Source organism: Doryrhamphus excisus, chromosome 21 (assembly GCF_030265055.1).
Source record: "Doryrhamphus excisus isolate RoL2022-K1 chromosome 21, RoL_Dexc_1.0, whole genome shotgun sequence".
Taxonomy (NCBI): Eukaryota; Metazoa; Chordata; class Actinopteri; order Syngnathiformes; family Syngnathidae; genus Doryrhamphus; species Doryrhamphus excisus.
The window spans coordinates 10909745-10935914 of NC_080486.1; the positions used below are offsets into that span (position 1 = coordinate 10909745).

Consider the following 26170-nt stretch of genomic DNA (forward strand, 5'->3'; position numbering starts at 1 on the left):
AAATCAGTTTTTCATCCACAAATGAAACAGTATCATTTTATTTTGTCATTTTATTGCAGTAAAAAGTACAGTGTATATAGTACAGTACAAAAAATACATCATGTTAAACACTTTTGCTCCACTGTGCAAAACAACAAGCTGGGCTGCGGGTAGCCAATGCAGGAAAAATATCAACATCCACGTTGTTAAGCATCACCTTTTTCCATTCACTCGGGATCATTTTGAAGCGACAACCGACAGCATCGAACACTAAGGGGAGGCCGCAGCGATGCAACATAAAACAAAACGGACAGCTCATTAAAGAAAATGCATTAAACCACTCCTTATGTGCTCATACAATGAAAGGTTTGGCCACAGTTTGTATGAAGCAGTGGGATTCATTAATTAGCATTTGGGGATGTGGTTGAAGTGCTAAAGCGAATCTCAAACTGGGCATGACACACACGGGTACACACACACAGAGGCACGATGCAACACAAGCATGGAGGACAAGGTGATGTTTGGGGTAGACAACACACACACACACACACACACACACACACATAACATAATGACATACAAAGGATGACAACCATTGAGGAATTATTAAGACATCAGCGTAGTTCGTCTTCTGAGAAGCTGGTGACACATGAGGGGATGGGGGGGGGGGGTGACGTTTGCAGCCACTTCTCTGTGATTGACACTGAAAATGAAGCATCATAACCCAGAATTTAAAGCCATTCATAATCGCTTTATAATATTCAATATATGATACTGGAGGTGATGCAGGCATATTATAAGTGGTTGATGATAAATAAATAATACAGTAGGCTGTGTGTTTCAGTAAAATGTGAGCAAATGTTGATTTAAATGAAACTTGTGTCACCCCCTCAAACCCCCCCACCCTAAGAAAATCAAACAAAAAGGCATTATATTCAAGTTAAACAGGCTATAAGTCATTTCAGCTTGATTATTTACCTATTTACCATAAACAATAGTTTTTTTTCTCCGTGAGGCCACAGTCAATAAACAAAACCACATGTGTGTGTGTGTTTATAAAGACATAAAAACTTGTTTTTTTTTTATAACAAATAATAATTTTGTAGAAAATGTACATCAGAAAAATATGCAGGTGCATCGTCATAGTAAAGTGTGACCGTATACATCACCGCGGCGTTTTACAAAATAAGAACGGCATTGTCTCTAGATGGCAGATGCTTTGTCTCTGTTGATGAAGAGGGTCTCTTGGCAAAAGGGGTTGACCAGCACCACGCTGCTGCCGCTGTAGTCCCCGTTGGGCGGCAGGCAGCTGTCGTGCTCCTGCAAAAAAACAAAAACACAACAACAACAAGTTAGCATGACACATTGAGTCACCAAAAAAAAAAAAAGATGGAAGGTGGGGTGACACCAGAGAGGAAGGGAGGAAGGAGTGGCACCAATGCTAATATACCAAAAACTAATGATCTTAATTAGAAATCCAATCAGGTTAAGACTACATTGTAACATCCTACCAAACAAACACAACACCCGGGTGTCACCAGGGGCATCCTACACATGATCCAGCCTTGGCCCCCCTCTCCTGATGAGGACAAATTGGAGGAATGAAACAAAAAAGAGACACCATGTGAAATAAATAGTCAATAGAAATAAAAAAAACATGCATTAGAAATGATTACAATTACTATTACGTTGTCATATTATGTGCAGCCACCAGATGGCAGTGTAACCACCAATAAAAAAGCCACTCTAGTTAACATTGCATGTAAAATTGAATAAAGCAAGTTGGCTTAAAGCTTATTAATTAATGTAAGCTTATTAATCACTATTTCAATTGATTGTAATTAGCAGTGACATCAACATGAGCCCGGGGGTGTGTCTCACTTCTATATCAGTACCCGGATGTTGCCATCTTGGCATTAATACAAGAAGAATATTTGTTAATTAGTGCCTATGGAAAACTCCCACCCCCCTACAAATATCACTATGTAGTTTGTTCCAGGACATTTCCTTCCCTGAGGCCTGCTGCTGACTGTACACATTGATCCCCCCCCCCCCCCCCGTGTTTCCATTCTGCTGACTGATGGCGCAGCGTGGACTCGACGCCGCCGTCGCCGCCGCCTGAGTGAGTGTGGGCGCTGATGTACCTCGCTCTCCAGGGTGTGAATCTCTCTGGGCAGCTCCACGGCGTGCCTGCTGAAGTAGTCCATGGTGATGGCGTTGTTCCAGTAGCTCAGGTTGTTCTCCTGACCCGACGACTTCTTCCTCCTCTTCATGCAGCACACGGTCAGAAGCACGGCTGCGACAGGAAGTGGGTTTAGTTTATGAAAGTGGAAAAAAATAATAACAATAATTTGTGGTACTCACAGCACGTTGATACAGGCACGCTAATGGCCAGCACAATCCACACAATGTCCATGCGACTCAAACAGATGGTGACACGGGATGGCGGCGGGTACACAGTGGGCCCCGAGCTGTTGTCAGCAGTCCAGGGGTCCTTCGTGGTGGCGGGGACCTGCCTGTTGAGAAAGCTGCCGCTATCTGTGGAGGGAGGCTGTGAGTGGCCGCTTTCCTGAGCGAGTGTCTCGTTGCCGGCGCCGCCGCCGCTACTGCTGTTGTTGTTGGATGGCGTTCCCGTCTGCGCTGTCCCCAGCCAGGGTCCCACGGGGTCACGGTATGTGGTGTTAGAGCGGGACGATGAAAACGTGACGGCGGTAGTGACGTTGCTTGTCGAGTGGTCGATTGGGCTCAGCGTAGGATGGGGTTCTGTGGCGAGGGCGGACGTGGAGGTTTGATTCTCTGGTGGATTCTCGACGGGGGACACCGAGTCCGCTTTTGGCGCCACCACCAGCTCATCTGTCGGGGGCTCGCTTATGTCGGCATGCACTTCCCTTAAGGTGATGGTGTGGCGTCCCTGAGCATGCTCCCTGAGGGACCTAAGAGCCTCTTCCTCATCCTCTAGACCTCTTCCCAATTTATGCCTGGTGGGAGTCACAGTGTTTGAGACCACAGTAACCAGGTCACTAGTGGGGGGTTCTACCGGGGATTGAGTGGTGTGAAGCCAGGATGAGGAGTGGATGATGTTTGTGGGTCGGGGTCTTCTTCTGGGAGCCCACTCCCCGCTGCTGGAGCCTTCCCTGTGCCAGTCAGTGTGGAAAGGCTCAGCGGCAGACAGGACGTTGCTGCTGCTGCTGCTGCTGCTGGCCGTTGCCATGGTGACAGAGTCCCGGGACATATGGCGGAGGTGCAGCTCCTGTGCTGATGACACCGGTCCTACTGGTAGTGCTAGAAGGGCGAAAACACCTGCAGAGACACCAAAATAGAACATTCTTCACGTGTTGCCTTCAAGTGCATGTGTACAGTTCCTCCCCCATCTTGCATCCCACAGGAGACGTCGCCTTGTTGTGTATTCATGACACACCTCCGCTTTTAATCTACTGTGTTTGTCACTCCTCTCGTTTAACGAGATTGCCTCATTAACTGCACGGCGCACCGCACCGTGATGTGTCGTCGGAAAACAACAACAACAACGAGGCGGCCGGAGAGCGAGCCCTCCAATCACGCTGCATCACTTGCCTGGTTGCAACTGCATTAGCATTGTTTTGGAACATTATTAGAGCCCCGCAGACGTGAAACAACACCCCTATAGTCACAATTACACTCCTGTATTCATTGTTTAAAACGCTTATGCTGCACGGACTTGAAAGCGAGCTAGCCTTAAGTTTATTTCTTAATTGAAGAAACCGGGTCTGCACGGTGGTGGAGTGGTTAGTGGGCAGGACACACAGCTAGGAAACCCGGATTCGTTTCCCCGCTCTCTATGTGGAGTTTACATGGTCTTCCTGTGTGTGTGGGTGCATAACAACATTTTTACATAATTGTTTTTTGTATAGTGCTTAGCACGCAGGCATCACAGCTAGGAGACCCAGAGTTCAATTCCACTCTCTGTGTGGAGTTTGCATGTTCTCCCTGTGCATGCGTGTGTTTTATCCGGGTACTCCGACTTCCTCCCACATTCCAAAAACATGCTAGGTTAATTAGCGAAATCCAAATTGTCCATAGGTATGAATGTGAGTGTGAATGGTTGTTTGTCTATATGTGCCCTGTGATTGGCTGGCTGGCCACCAGTCCAGGGTCTAACCCTGCCTCTTGCCCGAAGAAAGCTGGGATAGGCTCCAGCCCCCCCCCCCCGTAACCCTCATGAGGACAAGCGGCATAGAAAATAAATGAATAAATGAATTGAAGAAATTACCACTTCCACACGGGGTGCGAGGATAACTTTTTTTTTCTCCCCCATTCTATTAAGGTAGTGTAATGCTGCCACCTAGTGACTTGTATTTCAATGTGTTTGGATTAATAATAGACCATAGTGTACCATGAAACGGTGATTTTTGATGAATGAATAAATTTCTGGAAAATGAGTGTAATAATGAAAACAAAGGTTCCACTTTATGAGAAATGTGCGATAGCTTGGTAATTGTTGCCTACTATATAGCATGGCTATATAGTAGCATGGCGCTCCCATTGGGGCCCAGCTATGGATGAAGCTGTCTTGCATGTAACATGACGGGCTAAGAAGGGTATTATCATATTTTACAATTATTGGATTTCCTCCCGGATTCAAGGTCATTTTAATCCCAACCATGATGGAAATCTTTACATTCCGGTCACTAATGCAATTCGACGGAAAAGCATAAATAGAGTTTTTGCTTTCCAGCCAGGACTACTTCAATCAATTCATCACATCCCAGTCCTCGGTCCCGAGTGTCTGGGTGCTGTCTCCCATTAACCAAAAGTGTCATGTCTGTAACCCACGGCGCCCCCTCCGGAGTGTTTCTGAAGAGATAGCACACGTAGCCTAGTCTGTTGATTTATGACGCGTGCCCTGAGATGATCCTTGAGGCAAACAGACGTGTTTGGCTATCTCGTGGCACTAAATGTGATTAATTCACGTTAACGGGGTGTTTGTCAGTTCGTGATGGAAACAACGTTGTCTTTTATCGTGTATTATGCACCAAACGGGTTTAATTTATCACCACGGCAACAAGAGCAATAGCGTCTGAACAGACACAGGGTAGCAAATGTGAGGACAGAGTGAGACGTCGCATTTACGAGTCGACAACACGATCGCAACCGAGCGACTTTTTCCATAAAGCGTCGATAAATCAAACTGCTAAGCGTTGCTTTGTGCGAGCGATTAGACTCAATGTCGGCAAACATGATGAGATGGAAAGCTAGCTAATGGAACCCTGTATTATTCCTCCGGGGGGGCTCCACGCCACTTCATTCAAACGCCATCCATCAATGCAGGTGCCCTATTCAGGGTGAGATGGATATATTCATCTTTGTGTCCCAGGGGGGTGGGGGTGGGGGGGGGGGTCACCTTACGCTCCATGCAAAGGGGACTAGTTTGCTTACAATGCAAAGTTGCTTGTGTATCATGCGGACGGCTGGCCAAAAATAGGAGTTGCATATTCCTGCGTCATCTGGGAGTCCATTTTTGTTTGTCATCAAATCAAATTCAAATAAACTTTATTTGTATAGCACTTTTCCTGTAAAGAAGTGCAACACAAAGTGCTTTACAGAATTAAAAACAATTACCACTAGCTAACAACGGCCGTCATGGGAAAACTAACATTCAATCATTCATTTTCTACCGCTCGTCCTCACGAGGGTTGCGGGGGGTGCTGGAGCCTATCCCAGCTGTCCTCAGGCGAGAAGCAGGGTATACACCCTGGACTGAATACCAGCCAATCACAGGACACATATAGACAAACAACCATTCACACTCACATTCATACCTATGAAGAATTTGGAGTCGCTAATTAACCTAGCATGTTTTTTTTTTTTTTGGGGAATGTGGGAGGGACCCTATCCCAGCCGTCTTCGGGTGAGAGGCGGGGTATACACACTGGACCGGTCGCCAGCCAATCACAGGGCACATATAGACAAACAACCATTCACACTCACATTCATACCTATGAAGAATTTGGAGTCGCTAATTAACCTAGCATGTTTTTGTTTTTTTTGGAATGTGGGAGGGAGCCTATCCCAGCTGTCTTCGGGCGAGGCTGGTGGCCAGCCAATCACAGGGCACATATAGACAAACAACCATTCACACTCACATTCATACCTATGGACAATTTGGAGTCGCTAATTAACCTAGCATGTTTTTGGAATGTGGGAGGAAACCGGAGTCCCCTGAGGAAATACTGGAGTTAAAAGCTAAAGACTAAAAGCATAAAATAGGACAATAAAGATAAAAACATAAGAAAAAATTAAAAATATGAGTTAAAAGCCTGATTAAAAAGGTGTGTCTTTAATCTTTTTTTAAAAATGCTGCCTCACACTCATTTATGTTTTTTTCTGCCCTCTAGGGGCGTGGAGGTAAAGTGTTCCCTCAAATGGCCATCCTGTGGACCGCTGGGACGTCGCTGTTTGGCGACGTCTCTACAGATGCAAGCCCGGAGATAATGTTAACTACTTCCTGTTTGAAAGCGTTGCAGATTTGTCGGTAGGGGAGCTTTGAGGGCGGACATGTTTATCAGGGGATCGGCTCCCGCGGTGTTGATTTAAAGTGCAGCGGCGGCACAAACAGGAAGCAGGGACGTTAAACAGGATGTTCTGTGGATTCTGGACAGAACACGTCGCTGAGTTCTACATCTTAGGATTCCAGGAGAACATCTGCGGCAGGTATTTCCGAGAAACACTAAACGCATCTCTTCGCTTTTCTTGCCGCCTGAGGCACACTTACCCCCCCCTTCCTGAACATCACAATACCACCTTAATAACAGTCTAATATACCAACAGATCTCCCCGGTCTTAGCAGGATTTTGAAAGTACACCACTACAACGTGACCTCCTCCTTCCAACATGGATACTTCATCACTTCTGGAGCATACCAGAGATCAATGTTCCATATTCCATATTCCATATTCATGTGACATTCAGCACCGGTAGCCTGCCAGCTTTAACCCGCCGTCGTACATGCGCTTCCCGGCGTTTTCCGACCCATACTCGGAATTTCAAGCAGCCACAAGTGGAACACCAACTGCTGCGTTTGTAACGCGTATGCCACCATGGAGTAAATAATATTTACAAATATGATACACAGTACCCAAAGAAAGCATCCTATGTGTTGCTAAATAACCCACCATGGGGCCAATATAAGGTACTATATATGTAAAAGATTATTATAGGGGTGTTATGTCTGGTCTAGAGGTCTTTAAAAGATTGTTGATATAAAAATATATTTTTTTAATATAGGGCGGCATGGCGATCGAGTGGTTAGCGCGCATACCTCACAGCCAGGAGACCAGGGTTCAATTCCACCTTCGGCCATCTCTGTGTGGAGTTTGCATGTTCTCCCCGTGCATGCGTGGGTTTTCTCTGGGTACTCCGTTTTTTTCCTCCCACATTCCAAAAACATGCTAGGTTAATTAGCGACTCCAAATTGTCCATAGGTATGAATGTGAGTGTGAATGGTTGTTTGTCTATATGTGCCCTGTGATTGGCTGGTGAGGAAAAAGCGGTAGAAAATGAAAGAAAGAATGATACACAGTACCCAAAGAAAGCATCCTATGTGTTGCTAAATAACCCACCATGGGGCCAATATAAGGTACTATATATGTAAAAGATGATTATAGGGGTGTTATGTCAGGTCTAGAGGTCTTTAAAAGATTTTTTTTTAAATATATATATAAAAATATATTTTTTTAATATAGGGCGGCATGGCGGTCGAGTGAATAGCACGCAGACCTCACAGCTAGGAGACCAGGGTTCAATTCCAACCTCCAAAAAAAAATATGCTAGGTTAATTAGCATTAAAATGAATGAATGAATGATACACAATACCCAAAGAAAGCATCCTATGTGTTGCTAAATAACCCACCATGGGGCCAAGATAAGGTACTATATAGTATGTAAAAGATGATTATAGGGGTGTTATGTCAGGTCTAGAGGTCTTAAAAAAAAACACAATATATATATATATATATATATATATATATATAAAAATATTTGGCGACTCCAAAGTGTCCATAGGTATTAATGTGAGTGTGAATGGTTGTTTGTCTATATGTGCCCTGTGATTGGCTGGCCACCAGTCCAGGGTGTATACCCCGCCTCTCGCCCGAAGACAGCTGGGATAGGCTCCAGCACCCCCCGTGATAAAAATGTATTTACTCACTCAGCAGCTGGCAGCGCAGGACCTGCAGGCTTGTCTTCATGGTATCATGTGATCCGGGTCCTCCTCCACAGTGCTCATGGTTCTCTAAGAAAAGGTAGACAGAAGGGGTCAAATGATAAACTGCCATCCATCTTTGTCGTGACAGCCAGACCACAGAAAGAGAAGAGGAGCCGCCATCATGGTTTTGGTCAGCGTCAGCTTGGTGGCTTCAAATGGACACTGGCAGGGAAACTAATTACAGTGCACTGGAACATCGACCGGCGTGGGACGTCTTCTGAGACGTACGCTGAGTGTCGCCTGTGGCAGAGTGAGGAGCTGACTGACGGCGTGCCAATCAAAAAGCACCACCTTCATTCGGGAATGACTCACACACACACAAACACACACATATATACACAACTTCAACTTGAAGCAGGACGACTGTTCCAAGGCTAAACTTGTCCTGCTCATCACTTAGCATCACATTAATGGTGGAAAAAAACACAACTGACATCGGCTGTCGCTATGGCAACCAAACCAAACAGCACCTTATTGTGACCGATGGACCGCTAACCAAACGACTGCCGTTGTATCGTAATGACTGTCGTTTTGCACCACCACCAAAAAAAAGAGTCCGTTCAGAAATATTTGGGATCCCGTACCAACCCCTCAGACTAAAGCTGTCCTATCTAGTCGTTAAGCATGAACCAATAAAGCAAACAGTCCAAACAGTCATACATAGTATAAGCCAAAAGTGACGCAGCAAAGAAGCCATTAAAAGAGCATTTAGGAGTAGACCAAGAGAAGCCACTACCCACAATGCATCTGCACCAGAATAAAAGCAGGCAACGCCACCCACACTACTTCTGCAGTCTCATAGTGTTGTCACTTTATCTGCTTTTCACCCATCAGGGAACGTGTCATATTCCTTAAATGAAAGAGACTATGAAACCGTCTTGACGCATTCCAGACTAACCTGTCGGCGACCGGTACCGGATCCCGAACAAGAACCGGCACTTAATGTCTGACAGGAGAGAAGAGCTTATATCGTGTTGACACAAAAAAAAGCCTATTTGATGCAGCTCACAGAAAAAAGATAAAGATACAACAAGAAGGAATTCCCAAACCGGGAACAATCTGGCCTCCTGGAGACTTGTCAAGCGTTCCGGGCTCTCTCCCGGGAGTCGGTGAGCCAGCTCGGCTGGGTAAAGGGCAAACATCAGGATGCAGCTCACTAGCGCTTACCGTCTGAGCCGTAAATAACCTCCGCCTCCTTGTCACCGTCTTTCCGTCCTTATGTGACACCCGTATCCTTGCTATTAGATGGTTTTGCATGTCGCTACACTTGGCGTCCCCGCCGCACGAAACCGTAACAACAGACGAAGGGTGACAGGGATTCTCGTATGAGCTAAAATGTATGTTAATGCATCACAGTGTGCATTGCATCACTGCAATGCCCCAAACCATGTAAATACTGGATGTCCCACTAGTGGTCACAGGGGAGTCCAAGGTGTGGTACGGGAGCCATTTACGGTCTGCGGAACATGCTAAAGGTATCATTTTTAAAAAAAAATATTTAAGTAATTTTACAAAAATTAATTCTAAATATTAAGTCATAGTTTTATGAGAATAAAGTTGTAATATTATATTCTGATAATTTTAATTTTTAAATTATAATTTTAGCACAATGTTTAAATATGAAATATTGGAGTAGTAATATGAGACAATGAAAAAAAATACATAATATTACGAGAAAAAAATATTTTTTTTTAGTTTGGTTCTCATATTATAATACATAATTTTTTCTATTTTTTCTCATAATATTATGTATTTTTTTTCATTGTCTCAATGAAAATTAACAATTTTACATATTCACAGAAAATAGCATTTTAAAGAGAAAAAAGACACAACTTTGCAAGAATAAACTAAAAAAAACAACAATATAATTTTTTTCAAAAGTGAAAATATGAGAACCAAACTAAAAATTGTTTTCTATTTTTTTCTCGTAATATTTTGACAATTGGAAAATGTAAAAAAATAAATAAACTACTGTCGTAATATTAGAAGCATTATGAAGATAAAAAATTATTAATTGACAAAAATAATGGCAATTTAACGCAAATAACCTCATAATAGAGGAAAAATACTGTAGGGATGTCAGATATTGGCTTTTTTGCTGCAAACCGATATTGTCCAACTCTCGATTTCCAATATAAGCCAATACTGACATAAACGTTTAGACTGATATATGTGTTGTACACAGCAGTTTTTTTAATATCGGTTTTTATGTTGGGGGGGGGGGGGGATCATTTTTATGTTGATATCGGGATGATATATAGTATAGTAGATATATAGATATAGATATATAGTATAGTATCGGACATCCCTATAATAATGTCATTTTAGTAGCTCTCGCTCTTGCGTCTTTTCATTCTTCATTGTGGCCCCCACTGGAAAAAGTTAGGACCCCCCTGGCCTATGAGGTGGCTGTTTTTCTGCCTTCATCATTGATTCTCAGCATAAGGGTCAAAAAAAGAAAGAAATATTGAATTGATCAAAGCTCCAGGCGGACATCCAGGCCGTTGGACCCGCAGTGGGAGCTGTCAGGCAAAGGTTGTTACGTAAAGCCTTTTTTCCTCCCCTCTCGGCGAGGCAACATCGATTATCGGAGCGGCGCTCAATGAGCCCTCATTAAGTGCTAAGTTGTATAGAAAAGGGGAGCATGATGACCCTAACATGTTGCCCATATACTTCCCTATTATGGAAAAGACTGATTCATGGTCTATTTCTGTTCTTCGGTAGAGCTAAGGACCGGTCTCCACGGTAACAGGTAAAGGCATGTTCCCAAACTGTACACATCGGGAGTCAAGGGTGATAAATGGCCCCTCTTAAAGGTACGGTAACATGCTATAATGTGAAGTACAGGAGACTACTGTTCCATTTCCTGGTCCTGTCAAAGCCACAATTTGTTGACGCTGCACATCAATGCAAAACTCCTCTGGCATCAAATGGACATTGAACTCATTCATTAAGAGTATAAAGACAAAATGACAAAGCAAGCAAGCAAAAAAAAAAAAATATGGCCCCCATTATCCCAACGGAGAACCCAAACAAGCTTAATCCCTTCCAACCAACAAGGCAGATGGGACAAAAGGTCGGCTTTCCAGCATAATGGGGACAAAAACACTTGCTTATGACAGCGGATCATCGCTTGTGTACAAGCTAACGGCTAATGCAGCACAAATTTCCAAACAAATAAGTAGACAATGGCCGGCTTTTAAAAAGGAAACACTGTGGGATGTCGTGGAACAAAGACGTGACGACAGACGCTGGAATTTTATACTTTCCTGTAACAAGATTCCAAAGTGAGACGGACAGTGTGTCCACTGTACGGGGACAGGAAGTGGCTCGGAATGTCCATGCGGGGTGATAGATATGACTACACAGGGGTTGGGATTACGATTGTTGTCCGAGCATAGGTCAGCAGTCAAAAAACGAGAACGCCATTCAGGAAGTTTCCTTACTCTGCGGCACATTCCCAATTTTAACCTTTTGACGCAGCTCGTGGACGGCGGACAATGGCAGGAACCAAGAGCAGAGGGGAGGGGTGTGTTTTGTGATGGTGGAGGGGCAGGGGGACGGCATTGTACCTCGTTTCCGTGTAAGTGAGGACCGCCGAGAGATCGAAGACATTTTGGGGGATATGATGGGTTGGGATTTGAGCGCGTGTGCGAATGTGTGTGCGGGGGGGTGGTTTGTATTGTTCTCTCCTTTTCTTCCACCCCCCATCACCCCTTTTTTTTTTGCTTCATCCCCCCCACTATGAGAGCGACAGATTAAACTCCAAAAGCTGCTAGCCTTGGGTGTGTGTGTTGTCCGCCTACACACACACACACACACACACACACACACAAAGAGCATCACTTAGGCCTAGCATGTATGAGTCAGGCTGACAACACACAAAAGCAGACGCACACAAAAAAAAACGGTAGCTAATGTCTGAAATATCAATGTGAAGCATGCAAACGGCCGCTAGCAAAACAAACCAATTAGCCACTTTTGTGAACAAAGCTACAAGGAGGAACACGTGAGTTTATAAGACGACGCGTTGAGTAATCGAGTACGTACTTAGCGGCTAATTGGGGGCGAGCGGCGCTGCGGTTGTGGATCAGGACAGATCAGAGGCCGTAAGCCCTCTGTTGAGGTCATTAGCAAATAACAAGCGTCTAGGCCAGGGGGTCTCAAACACGCGGCCCCCGCCTTGATATGAAAGTTTAATGTTAAGTTTGCTTTGGATGCTGTTATTATTATTACGTTTGATTCATGTTCATGTTAAAGGTTAAATAACTGTTAATAGTTATCCTCCCTATCCGTGTGGAAGTGGTAAGTTTTTGGCTATTTAAGTTGAAAGGAAATAACTTGAAGGCTACCGTTTAAGGTCGCTAGGTCTCTAGTTTGCGAGTTAGCATGTGTCTCAAGACCCTGCAGTTGCGCAATATGTTGTAAATAAAAAGTATAAATATGACTATAGTAGTGTGCTAATAATGCTTTGTTCATTTTAATGTGAAAAAAATAATTTGTCTACCCACCAACTATATGTGGTTTCTTAAGTTTTATTATTGTTATTATATATATTTATTACTGATTGATTTTCTTTATTCTTGATTTGTTTATTTATTTTTCATCTTATTTTGTGTGGAAAAATAAAAATAAAAATTAAGATTATTATTACTTTTATTGTAGAAAATCGGAACCAAAGCGCTGAAAAAGTTTGTATATTTTTCTGTTTTTAATAAATGCGTTTTTTTGTTTTTTTTTGGAAAACCTGATGCGGCCCAGCCTTGCCCAGACCCTAGCTCCAGTGGCCCCCAGATAAATTGAGTTTGAGAACCCTGGTCTAGGCAGATACGGGCGGCATATTCAAGACCCCCCCCCCCCCCCCCCCCACCACAGATTCCTCATAGATTACTATCACAGCAAACGGCAAAGCAATTAAACCGACCTCTAAACTCACTAATTAGCAACTGGCTTGTAGCATGACTCCAATGTTTAAGTATTCTACATCCTTATAGTCTTTTGTTTCATCTGCATGAACGTTAGCGTCTTCAAAAATAAACTCCGCCTCCAGAGACTAGCCTCTTTAATGCATTTTGTTTGTGAGAGCGTCCGTACCGTTCACCAGGGATGCCCGCTGTAAGAAATAGCAGACAAAAACGAAGGTCAATGGCATACCGGGGGGGGGCCTGTTTACGACCATGCTAGTTAAATGTCAAGCGTTTGGGGCCCCTCATGGGGACAAAAAAAATGGCTGCAGGTGTCTCTTCCTGATGAGCGGCGAGATCTATTATTAGAATGAAAAGGGTTTTTTTGGGATGGCGACAATATGATGATGATGTACCGTATGACCGAGCTAATGAAGCGTGTCGTTATCATGTTCAGCGCCAGAGCTGCCCTCAAACGCCTCCTACTCCGGCGCACCTTAGTATGACGCCGCTGTCGCCATGGTGACGCAGCTGCCACATCAGCACCGCAATCAAGAGCGCACGCATACGAAGCTAAATCCCACTCTGAGCCTCTTTCTATGCAAATGAATGTCTCTTTAATCAGGATTAATGCACTTTGCGATTATTCCACACTTTTCATGCCCTCGGAGATAAGAATCTCTTACGTAATTCACACCGAGTGCACTCTAATTAGGGGGGGGGGCTTTTTTTTTTTTTTTTTTATACTTTCCTTCAATCAGCAAGCATATATGCTAGCACTTCCATCAGTCAGGAAAAACAACCTTTGATTTGACGTTTTGGGAATACATAAAAGCCGAACAACTACCAAGACGGAAGAAGTTGCCAAGGAAACGAGAGAGACGGAATCATGGAATCGCACTTTGCGTGATAAGAGGAGGCGGTCATTTGCTTCCGAGCAGGGGGTCGCAACCACCCCCACCCCATTAGAGGCTAATCCGCATAGGTGAGGCTGCAGTTATTGTGCTGACGCCCGCTAATACTGTCCAAACACACTTCCACCACAAAAAACCCCCCCGTAGCCCCCCCGCGTAGGCGGGGGTTGAACATGCATCCCACCCGTAGAGCAGGACTTCTCCTCCAGCCAACAGGTCCTTCTCCTAATCCTATTAGAGGCGCTCATCTGTGCCGCTCTGTGTCCCGGGGTTGCCCGCACAGAGGGCGACTATTCCGCCGTGACGCCCCCATCAGTTTTTGAGGTGGACGTCCAATTTGGGGAAGGCAAGGACAATGTGTATATTTCTACTTCCTGTCTGGAATCCATAAATCCTAATCTCCATTCAATATTTTCTATAGTTTTACCGTATTAAAATGCTTTTAAAGGTTCTAGGGGGGAAAAAAAATCGGCTTACATAAGTGGATTGGAACCCAAATGGTCCCTTCCGCCCCCTCCCTATTTAGGGTCCCTTGTGGCACCCGTGGGTGTAGGTGCAGTCCGGAGTGGCATGGATGCATCTGAGGAATGCAAGGAATTCCCCTCATGCTCGGACGGTCACCTCATTCTTATCTTCTGATACCGCCCCCCCCATCCGCCCCGTCCCCGTCGGTATTTTGTCATCTGGGAAAACAGTGCAAAGTCCACCCCGAGTATAAGCGCAAGGGGCCGCATTCCACTTCACGATGTACCATTCTCCACCAGTCATGGGGGTGGGTTAGTCGCTTATTAAACCCTCTTGTTGCCACATTCCCGAATATTTTCCCATTAGTTTTTTTCCTCTACATTTCCTGTGATGGGTTTGTCCGGGAGGGACGGGAAAACTGATAGTTTCCGGGCGTAGTTTCTTCCCCCGGAAAAGCTGATGAAGACTTTTCCGGACTTCAAGTGATAAGAGAAGTGCTACTTCTTTTCCAAATACGGACTTTAGATCTCCCGGTCACGATACACTGGAAGGACCCAAATCTCGGAATAACCTCTCTTCCATTATGCTAAATAAATACCCTCATTAGCCTTACATGATTTGCTCATATGCCGCCCAAAAGACATCCCCGGCGTGCCGCCTTGGCCCCAAGGACGCCGTCTGCTCCAGATGTCAATACCCCCGGCGACCCCGCTCCCTCCCCCCTCGCTACTGCACACATGGCACTGGGGGATTGTCCAGCATAACAAAGGAGAAAAGGAGGGGGGGTATAAGCAAACATTCCTGTCACAATGGAGAGGCCTGGCTAGCAGGTTGAATCAGCTCAATGAAAAAGCAGCACCTTCTTGCAAAAGCATCACAATGGACTATTTGGCTTTAAGAGAGGTTCTACTATTATCTGCTTTGTTGACATCATGTCTCTCTGATTCCTTAAACAATCAAAGGCCACTTCAGAGAGAGAGAGATCTTGAAAAGATTGACAGCTTTCCCGCTTTTGGGAAACTTTGGGAGGCTGACACATGATTGAATACAATGGTATCATGGAAATGCTCATCTGCTTCATTCATTTATTTTTAACTGTTTTGAAAGGGTCGCAGGGGTGCTGGAGCCTATCCCAGCCGTCTTCGGGCGAGACTGGTCGCCAGCCAATCACAGGGCACATATAGACAAACAACCATTCACACTCACATTCATACCTATGGACAATTTGGAGTCGCTAATTAACCTAGCATGTTTTTTGGAGTGTTTCCGGAGAGGGTGGAATTGAACTCGGGTCTCCTAGCTGTGAGGCCAGCGTGCTAACCACTTGTCTGTTGTGAAGTCTCTGACATTATTCAAGTTTATTTAATCCTCCTTGGTTAGTGCCGACTCAAACCAAAACGTACTCTAACCAAATTATTCATTCGTTTTCTACCGCTTATCCTCATGAGGGTTGCAGGGGGTGCTGGAGCCTATCCCAGCTGTCTTGGGGCGAGAGGCGGGGTGCACACTGGAATGGTGGCCAGCCAATCACAGGGCACATATAGACAAACAACCATTCACACTCATATTCATACTTATGGACAATTTGGAGTCGCTAATTAACCTAGCATGTTTTTGGAATGTGGGAGGAAACCGGGAATTGAACCCTGGTCTCTTAGCTGTGAGGTCTGCGCGGTAACCACTCGAACACCATGCAGCCTCATCTGGTTCATGTATCTTTTTTTTATTTTTAGAAAAAGTTGCTATTCTCTACATCACTGTCCTCACAACAAGTCGAGGCAGATGGCCGCCACTGCATATTGAACTGTCACTGCCCAGGCTTCTCCATGTTAAATAAATTGTTGTAAAAGTACCCTGAGCTGACTGTCGCACCGCCGATGATTGACACTGGTACTGTGATCAAATGATGCAATCACGTGATAAAGGATCTTTTTTGCATACAATACATGCAGAGACATTTATTACTCACCTATGACAGCGTGGTAACGTCGGCGTATCCGAGACCGATGCACGCCGGAAGAGCCACACTTCACCGCGTCGAGGTGCACATGTCGCCAGGGGTGGGAGTGGGAGGAGGAGGAGGGGGTGGGGGACCACCAGTCTCCGGAGGAATCCCGCAAGAGAGCCGTGTGTCGCACCTGCTCCTGCGTCCAGCCCCTGGATGCGCTGCGCAAGGCGGTGCCACCACCACCACCACCACCGTGCTCGTTCCGCTTTGAGGAGTCCTGCCGAAACTCCTGCTCCCCGCCTCTTCGTCTCCGTGGGCTCTGACGCGGTTCAGCTTCTCTCTCTCTACGCCCTCCAGGCAGCCGTCCGCCGGGGGTTTTTGGTCGCGTCGGCGCCACCCACGGAGTGAGGGAGGACCGAGCGGCGCGCGTACGGGGAGGGAATTTTAATGAGGTGCTGCTGCAGAGTGGAGTGGAGAGGTGCTGCGGACGGGGCTTTCTGGTCACCTGACCAGTCGGGGCCAGGACACCCCGACTCAACCTGTTGATTGACGCTGGAAATGTAGCACAAGTCTATTAATAGCACCACTAATACTTTGCAAGGAGCTGAATCGAGAAAATAACGCATTGATGAACTTCAGTGCACATTGCTTTTGCGCAACCGCTCTACTCTATTAAACCTAAATCACCGCTGCGCAAACAATATCGACACAGCAACGACACGAGAGCTGAGAAGGATGCGCGCGCAGCTGATTTAGAACCCAAATTAAAGCATAAACAATCAATTAATTTGAAAGAAAATGATTAAAATGATTGTCAAACTCAAACAACCAACCCACTACTGAGAAACACTGCCCCCTGGTGGTCGGCTACTGTTATTACATGTCAACAAAGCATGACTGGACATTTTCAACGGATCCTCTCAGTCATCAATCACTTGCAGCCTGCAGCCACTGCAGTCTTTCGCATTGCAACGCTACAGAGGAGCATGACAAGTGCTACATTTTATTTCACAAGTTTAAAAAAAAAACCTAATCTTATGTACAATGGATTATGGAATATGATGGGCTAGGTGTTATGTAGTGGTGCAGTTATTAATGGAGACGAGACTTTTTCAGTCTGGATGTGCTCTCTGCTGCTTTGCGTTTGCGTGACGGTGTGCTTGGCGCCTCTTCGGGGGGACATTCAGTGAGGAGGTAAAGCTCCACGGCAGGGATTGGCTCCTGCAGGGAAGCAAATAAAATAAATCTTGACACATAAAAGCGTCTGAAGACAATGAAATTGCAGCCAGCCGATTTCGCCTTCGTGATGTTACGTTTGTTTGTTGTTCCTGATGCATGATGACAGCTCATCTTACCTGCATGAGGTAGTCCGCAATGTAGTCCGGCCTCAAGCATGTGACTCCTCGGGCCGAGGCCTCCGACACGTCAACTCTGAGGTCTCCCGGTTTGAGTCGATTGAAGTCGACAAAGAGGTGAGTAGCCTCCTTGTACATGGACGGGGACGGACTCGGTAGGACCTGGAAGGGGAAGTAGGTCAAAGCTAGAATCGCAGATGGATTTTAACGTTGTTGTTGATGGCAAACCTTCGCCCCGCCCGACTGCAGCAACCGCCGAAAGCCGTCTTCACGGTTCTGGTCGATGTTGAGCATGACCGTCCACCCGCTGAAGGCTCCCTAAAAAAACACTGCTATCAATGCATTGCTCTGATGGTTTAATTAGTACTCGGATTTTGTATGAGCTCACACATACCCCCTTTTCAGATGATCCCTGCAGGGCTTTTCTCCAGCGCATGGCAGCCAACGCCAGCCACCTCTGCTGGGAACTAATGGACGGCAACGCATCCAGGATGGAGCTACTGCCCCACTCGTATCGCTCCTCCTGGAGCATGCAACAAAAACATGACAGTTAAGCTCCATTTAAAAAAAAACCAAGGTGGTTTTGAGCGGCTAACCTAACCTGTATAAAGTGTCCCACAGATCGGCAAGCCTCCAGGTAAGAACGATGGAGGATCCATTTGCCAGCCGCCATGGCCGCCAGGTACTTCTCGTTGCGCAAGGGGGTACCGACTATAATATGAGAGCAGCTGGGGTCAAAGGCCTGCTTGTCCAGAACGACACCACCTGTGCGCAGAGCACAGAAATATAAATAGTCAGATATATCAAAAAAACTGTTCAGGTCTTCAAGGACTTACCAAGCTCTTCTATGAGTTGACTGTAGTCGATGCGTTCCTGAGGACTGAGAGAAGACAGCTGGAATCTCGGCGTTTGCCTCTCCTCTTCAGCTTCCTCCTGAGAGCGATAAAAACTTTTAGCCTCTACGTTAGCAGCACACAACAAAACCTGCTTTCACCTCTGGCTCGGCGATGATGGGGGCTGTGGGGGTCAGGAGTTTATTCTGTGGCGGTGTGACCTTCTTGCTCATTTGCTGGTTGATGACATCACAAGCCGCTGAAAGATGAGGAGAAGACGAGGCTTGAATCTGGCGACAGCATGATTTTTTTTTGTCTTGATTGATTGACACGTGGCGGCACGGTGGTCGAGTGGTTAGCGTGCAGATCTCACAGCTAGGAGACCAGGGTTCAATTCCACCCTCGGGCATCTCTGTGTGGAGTTTGCATGTACTCCGGTTTCCTCCCACATTCCCAAAACATGCTAGGTTAATAGCATAGCATATATAGCTCTTCGCTAACAAACACATTTTGATTGGCTGGCCGTCAGTCCAGGGTGTACCCCGCCTCTCGCCCCAAGACAGCTAGGATAGGCTCCAGCACCCCCCCAACGACCCTCGTGAGGATAAGCGGTAAAAAATGAATGAATGAATAATTCGGTTAGAGTACGTTTTGGTTTGAGTCGTGACACTAACCAAGGAGGATTAAATAAACTTGAATAATATCAGAGGCTGCACAACAATCGAGTGGTTAGCGCGAAGGCCTCACAGCTAGGAAACCCGAGTTCAATTCCACCCTCTCCGGTGTACTCCGGAAACACTCCAAAAACATGCTAGGTTAATTAGCGACTCCAAATTGTCCATAGGTATGAATGTGAGTGTGAATGGTTGTTTGTCTATATGTGCCCTGTGATTGGCTGGCCACCAGTCCAGGGTGTACCCCGCCTCTCGCTCGAAGACAGCACCCCCCGCGACCCTCGTGAGGAAAAGCGGTAGAAAACGAATGAATGAATGATTGACACGTACCCATCTCTACCAGTTCAGAGTCAGTCATGGAGTCTTTGAAATGCGTCTCGTTTTGCACTGTGGGCTGCGGGGGCGGCACCACGGGCTCAGACTGTTGCGAAGGACTACCGGGCCACTGGAGATTATCAGCGAGCTTGGCCCTCTCTTCCCTTGCTGTCGGATCATCCCAAAATATCTGCTCACTCTGGGAGGATTCTGTATGACAATCCATCGCCGCTTCCCGAGGGACCCTACACAAAGGACGTCGCCAACTCTACGTCACGACGGTCTTCCTCCGTGTTTCGAACTCACTCGTCTCTTTACCTTAATGCTTCCAGGGTGCGTCTGCTGCCGCCGCTGCGTCCGTATCTGCTCCGCTCGGGAGTGTTGGGGTTCGAGTCGGCGCCCGCTGACGCCATGCGAGTGAGTCGCATTGACGTACGTCTTCCAGTTTCCAACTTTGTTGCTGACATGATCTCCTGGAGTTGCCGTTGCAGGTTCTCTCGCATCTCTAGAGTCTGGGAAATATCTGGAGACAAGAAATAACACGTATTATCACATACTACAGTGTAGTACTACAGTGTACCCTAGAAACCGCCCATGAATGATACGGGGAAAAGGCCGAAATGATACTGTGTCAAAGCCCAGGGCAGTGATACTGATAAAATATAGAGTCCAGTATCAGCCCCCGTAGCTGTCCACTCAGAGCGCGCTGCTCTGGTATCGTGCTCGTGAAACAACCAATCAGAGAACAGCACACGAGTGCTTAGTGCCTAGTGCTTCTCCAGTCACCAAAAAACCCAAACTTGATTAATGGAACTTTTATTGTCAGACATTGATAAAATATTATTGTTGAATTATTTTTGTAATTGTTGTGTTTACACTGTTTAGATATAATATGTGTAATAAACTGAACATTTTCTGGAAACAAAATGGTCTTTTGATTAAATAGTACGTGATAATAAGCTCATGATTAAATAGTATGTGATAATAAGATCATCACATGGTTTGTCTGGTATCAGGCCCAGTATCATACCCCCCGCGTGACACTTGGGGGCATGATATCGTGGATTTAAGATTGGAGTTCATTCACCTACCAGTCCTGTCTGCTTCTTGGTCTCCGCTTTCATCACTAATACGACGGGAAGTGGACTCTTCTTCAGCAATCTTCACACATACAATTAAAACAAATGTAAATAATAACAAAGTAAAGGAAAAATATAAATATCAGTGTGAATGAATGGCGGCCTACCGTGTTATCCTGGGTTTCGGCTTGCGTTCGTGTGAGAGGCGGAGACCTCTGGGAGCTGCTGGGAACCTGACTGAGGTTCAGACTCATCTTGGGATTGTAGGTGAAAGGATACAGAGACTCCGAAACGTGTTTGTATTCCTCAGCGCACTGCACAAGACAACAAGGGGATGATTATTTCTTCATGAGCTTTATATTAAAAAATCATAACAAATGAATGCTGGGTTTATATGGATAAGTATTGGTCTGGAAAACATGAAGAACATGAAGAACATAAAGAGAAACATACAGCTTGGAGCCAATACTGCGAGACCACATGTAGCCCCCGCTCCTTCACCGCTTTGTATTCTCGACTGTTGTCCCCCACTCGACCTTGGTAGACGTAGTGAGTCACCGTGTCGTCGCAGGCCCACCTTGATCGCCAAAAGAACGTTTTGTAAACGCTCGCATTCCAAAGCGATGCAAAGACAAGCTGTCGAATACCTGAAGTCGGCGCCAAGCGAGGCGGCGATGGCATTCAGTTCACTCTGCATCTTACTCAGCTTCTTTCCCACGCAGATCACGAGGCCGGTCAGTGGGCCCGCCTCCTTTTCTGGCACCTGGTAGCGAAAAAGAACATAAATGATTTGGATTGCTGGAAATGACATCATGATTCCCGTCACCGACCTCCTCCTTCCTGGTGGTGCTCAGCTGTGGGCTGGCTGAGGCCGCTTGCATGTCGTTACTGCGGGTGCTGTTGGCCAGCGCCACTTTCAGGTTCCTGTTGATGACGTCCGTCAGTGGCGTGTCCGCTTTCTGGCCGGGTTTGGATCTCACTCCTGGAGTGTCCAGTGCTCCTAAAGCATCCTGCACAGCAACGGTAGTTTGATTACAATCTAATCTAATATCAGGACCCAGTTTGCAACTTGACCTTGACATTGAAGGACGGCCTGAAGAGCTGATCTCTGCTGAGGAAACGAGACGGCGTGTCCAGTTGGAGCGAAGGCTCCTTGCAGAGAAGGTTCTTTCTACCGCCGTCGTGCTTTTGCTTAGGTGTGCTGATATCATCCTTGGATTTCATCTCGTTCAACACAGAGCGGAACACTTTGCTCTGGAAGCGTCCTAAATCCAACGGCGTGACCGCCTTACCGCTCTGAGGACCAAGTAGTGGGATCTCCGGAGAGGAGGCGGCTGGCGGAGGCATGGATGTCCTCTGGGAGGCGCCGATAAAACTCCCATCCTCCCCATCTGTGAAGGAAATAAAATCACTTCTAGAATACATCATGCGATGTTAGTCGGTATCGATTTTTTTCTAACCGGGAGAAGCCGGCAGATCAACAAGGAATCGCTCCTCAGCCGCCTTGTGGCCGCTTCTCGCTGATGCCATTATCCAGTGCATGGTGACCGCTGGAAGCCCCCATTTTTTGGCTGCCTGGTACTTGGTGCCGTCAGGGCTCTGCAGCACCAGATGGGTGCTGGCCAACATTCCTTTTTTCTGGCTGGCCAGGCGAACAAAGTAGTCCTGGACACTGCGGAAAAAAAAGGGGCTAGCAAACTTGCTCATGGATATTAAGATGAGTGATGGAGACTGACATACTTGGCTCCAAGGTGCTTCGCCAAGTCCACCAAGGACTCCCTTTCTGCTCCTGTGAACTGACTGACAGAGAGGACACAATCCTTGAGAGGAAAGCGTCCATCCATCACAGCTACAGGGGTGAAAAGCGGATTGGAGGAGAGCTCCAGAAGACACTCCCTCTCCACACACATGGCCTGTTTTTGACAACCACAGCAAACAAACATGTCCACCATCAAAGACCAGACCAGCACAGAAATAAACTAAGCTGTACACTCACCAGCCACGTATCGGTGACAACTTCATCCACTGTGGCCTCCACAGTACAGCCTAATAGCGGGACTACGGCGTAGTCGGCGACAGCGCGCGTGCGGCTCGCCAGCACCCGGCCTCCGTTCTCCGTCACCGTCACGCTGAGCTGGGCTTCGGCCTCGGAGCCGAAGCCTTGCAGAAGAAACCGTTTTCCAGCGAAGAGACCTGCCTCGCCGGGTTCTTGCATGGAAGATTCTGATTCTGGTCTCGTGCTGTGGTTATGGTTATAGGACCAGGACTGCAGCTGCGGCTCGGAGACCGCGCTGATGGACTTCCTGCTGTTAAACGCCACTGGTGGCGGCATGTCAACTTGAAAGAAAACACACCAGCGTACATTTATGGTACATTCCACCCCCACGAGGATGCGTTTATGGTATCCCAAAAACATGAGTACTAACCAATTGTCGGGTCATCATCCATGTACTGTGACAACAGGTCCTCCTCTGCTTTAATCTGCATTGGGGTACTGGGACTTGCCACAGGGGGTCCAGCTGAGGACCTGGACGCAGGAGAGTGACGAGCCGGTGCAGACACTACCGCCTGAGTGGGAGGTAGACACTCAGGGTGGAGGAAGCCATCTTCTGGTAGAAGACAACCCTTGGTGAAGCTGTCCAGCAACCACTGCACCGTAACCACGTGAGGTCTGGCAGAAAAACATGAGAATTAATTTTCCAACACAACGACTGTTTGTGTTCTGGATGTGAGTCAGACCTGTGACTTGCTTTGGAGAGAAAATTCTTCAGGTCCTGGTCCAGCTCTCCCATGACAACATGCGTGAGCTCCTCGCTTGGACGGTTGAAACGAAGACCCCCTGCCACGTTCACTACACGCCGCAGCTTCTCCAGCTTCTTCAAGGGAAGGCCGCAGAGATACAGCTGCATGTGGGAACACCGGGAATATGAGACCGGAACTTCCACACACACAAGTGGTCATCAACAGTGGTGACTACTTGCCTTACAGCCGTCCAGGATGTCCTCTGCTGGGCACATGGTCAGATCCAGACTCTCTATGGGGTCTGGAGATTCCAAGCGGCTGCTCGTTGCATTAGTGAGAGCTGTGTCGTTTATTGTCATGCTAGCGTTGACGGAGATGTGGCTCAAACCCAACAAAGATGGACCCTCTGGAGTGGAAATTAAATCATTAATTCGGTGCCCAAAAGTGGGTGTGACCACGATGGACAGGATGCTGTGTGGACTGACCGTCCTTCTTGTCGGTGCCGGTGGGTGTTGACGTGTGTGGCCGAGTGCTTTTGGATGCGTTGCGCTCCACGGTGTAGCGGGATTCATCCTGACAGGAGCCTTTCTCGATGCTATCGAAGAGCCAGTGTAGCGACACGCAATACACGTTCCATTTCCGTGCACACTCGTACTTCTGACCTGTGGTGAAACACGACTGATAACAACGGCATGTGTGTGTGTGTGTGGACACATGAAAAAAAACTCAGCCGACTTGCCTGATGGTTCGCTAACAATAAGGTGCGTGCACTCGTTCATTTTAAGCTGACCCGTGTAGTTCCCGCCGTGCTGTTCACATAGCCGCTGCACCTCTTTGCGTTCCACGCTGGACAGACCTGTCACAGACACGGTACAACCTTGCAACACGGGACACAGATAGTCCTCCACGGCGAGCTCCGTGTACCTGAACAGACTAACAAGGACAAACATCTGATTCCTGATGCATGGATTCAGTGTCTCGCTCATTATGACAGTACCTGTCCTGAGATTTCTCCCAGCAGGCTTTGACCCAGGAGGGAAGCAGGATGGGTTTACCCAAACCGGCAGCCACGATGTATTTTTTACTGCCCACCTCGCCGGCAATCAGGTGTGTGACGGACACATTGAGATCGAGATAGATGCGCCCTCCCATGAGCTGCACGAGATCCATCACTTCTGTCTAAATACACACAGACACAAACATCAAGCACAATTACCGGCAAAAAAAACACACAACTTAAGGAAGTAGGGGGACAAATATTGAAGATGACGTCATCTGGAAAAACAAAGACAACATTAAGACTTGTTGTATCTTTTTTGAAGTCGTTAACAATTAACTGTAATGACTCCATGGCAATATTAACAAAGATTATTCCAAATTCAACGACTTTGAGCAATATATTTCATTAACTGAGCATTAGTATTGTGTTTTTTCCCAACACGTTTTCCTCAAAATGCTCTCTATCCATTGTAATGTGTACAAAAATTAAATATTCTAATGTATATGTGAACATATGTTTTTTCTTGCTCCTTTTTGGACAGGTGGAATTGTGTACATTCCTTAATGTAACTTGTTCAGCAAGTCCAAAACAAATAAACCTTTTTTTTGTTAATTAGACATTAATTAGATTGGACCAACTCACCCGAGTTGCTTTATCCAGGCTGGTGCAGGAGATGGTGACATCGGCCATGGCCATGTTGTGGACAGGTTTCTCCGCTTTGGGGACACAGCGTTGTTGCTGCAGGCAGAACAACACCACCAAAGGACTCACAACTCGGCAGCCGAGCTACAGGATGAACCATAAAGACAGACAATACAATGGGTTAAATCCAAGAGTGACATTGGCATCCATCTTAAGATAATATGTATTATACTGTACATTCTTGCAGTGCTGGAAGGCAGGAGTGTTGAAGTCACTAAAGACGAAAAGAGACTTGTCCTTCTGCTCCATCTTTAATACAACGTCCTCATTGATTCTCTTCAAGTATTTGTCAGACTGCAGCTCCAAAATAGCCTGTAAATATCGACGGTAAACACCATAATAAACAGCTGTCAATCAAGTTTGTTTATGTTGCCTGCCAGTTGCTGGCTTACCTCATAAGCTTTAGCAGTGTACTCTGACTTTTCTCCTTTACTCGCCACAAACTTCACAATAAAGCCTTCCTTATCTCCGTTGGACATTATGCCTGAGAAACGGGTGGATGTCACCATTTAAATACAATCAGTCACTACAACTAACACGGAGAGAGCTACAGCTAGTTAGCTAATTGAATTGTTAGCTATAGCTGTTTTAAAATGCTACTTTAAAGGCAGTCAACTTACCTGTTTCTGGAGGGGGAAACTCGGTCAAAATTGTAGTATATATGGAAGTAATAGTCGAAATTACTTGTAATTAATTAATCTAATGAGTTAATTTAAAAACAGAACGACTGTCGCTGTCACACACACACACACAACCGGTGCTAGCTTAACTAAACATTACATTTGCCGGGTTAGCTAACATTTCCAAAAAACATAACAAATCGTTTTTTACGTTTATAACAACACAATTTTTGTCACATATGGACACAATATATAGACATAAGTTTTTGTCGTTAAGTTTGTTCAAAAGATAATCACATTTCCCTTGTTGTGATTCGCGCCACTACGTCACTTCCGGTGTCACACGCAAATTGAACCGTGGGGAATGTGGTTCTAGCGAACAAATGGTCCGTGGAAAA

General features: G+C 46.3%; 2 protein-coding genes across 2 annotated transcripts; both read right to left on the reverse strand.

The window, feature by feature from the left end:
• Positions 1 to 7: 7 nt before the first annotated feature.
• tmem108 (transmembrane protein 108) lies at positions 8 to 16792 on the reverse strand. Its single transcript, XM_058060304.1, has 5 exons — positions 16474 to 16792; positions 8165 to 8248; positions 2344 to 3279; positions 2124 to 2275; positions 8 to 1299 (listed from the first exon to the last, which is right to left on the reverse strand). The coding sequence occupies exons 2-5, from the start codon at positions 8202 to 8204 to the stop codon at positions 1183 to 1185; spliced, it is 1245 nt and encodes a 414-aa protein (XP_057916287.1). The 5' UTR covers positions 8205 to 8248; positions 16474 to 16792; the 3' UTR covers positions 8 to 1182.
• Positions 16793 to 17123: 331 nt separating this feature from the next.
• Positions 17124 to 26109, reverse strand: topbp1 (DNA topoisomerase II binding protein 1). The gene is made up of 28 exons (XM_058060305.1): positions 25773 to 26109; positions 25545 to 25636; positions 25330 to 25464; positions 25093 to 25236; positions 24448 to 24629; positions 24190 to 24383; positions 23936 to 24112; positions 23690 to 23856; positions 23448 to 23611; positions 23135 to 23379; positions 22705 to 23045; positions 22449 to 22621; positions 22169 to 22380; positions 21783 to 22099; positions 21539 to 21718; positions 21356 to 21471; positions 21162 to 21285; positions 20876 to 21022; positions 20721 to 20790; positions 19948 to 20152; positions 19645 to 19874; positions 18802 to 18899; positions 18644 to 18740; positions 18409 to 18572; positions 18202 to 18330; positions 18036 to 18125; positions 17808 to 17969; positions 17124 to 17673 (listed from the first exon to the last, which is right to left on the reverse strand). The coding sequence occupies exons 2-28, from the start codon at positions 25629 to 25631 to the stop codon at positions 17545 to 17547; spliced, it is 4479 nt and encodes a 1492-aa protein (XP_057916288.1). The 5' UTR covers positions 25632 to 25636; positions 25773 to 26109; the 3' UTR covers positions 17124 to 17544.
• Between the last annotated feature and the right edge of the window lie 61 nt (positions 26110 to 26170).

Excerpts from the sequence above, each read along its gene's own strand:
- tmem108 (XM_058060304.1), bottom strand. The coding sequence starts at position 8,204 with ATGAAGACAAGCCTGCAGGTCCTGCGCTGCCAGCTGCTGA. Across the intron at positions 3,280-8,164 it reads CCTGCGCTGCCAGCTGCTGA|GTGTTTTCGCCCTTCTAGCA; the intron begins GTGAGTAAATAC and ends GTGTCTCTGCAG. Across the intron at positions 2,276-2,343 it reads CGTGCCTGTATCAACGTGCT|CCGTGCTTCTGACCGTGTGC; the intron begins GTGAGTACCACA and ends TTCCTGTCGCAG.
- topbp1 (XM_058060305.1), bottom strand. The coding sequence starts at position 25,631 with ATGTCCAACGGAGATAAGGAAGGCTTTATTGTGAAGTTTGTGGCGAGT. Across the intron at positions 22,381-22,448 it reads GCGAAGCACCTTGGAGCCAA|TGTCCAGGACTACTTTGTTC; the intron begins GTATGTCAGTCT and ends TTTTTTCCGCAG. Across the intron at positions 21,286-21,355 it reads TCGCTTGGCGCCGACTTCAG|GTGGGCCTGCGACGACACGG; the intron begins GTATTCGACAGC and ends TTGGCGATCAAG.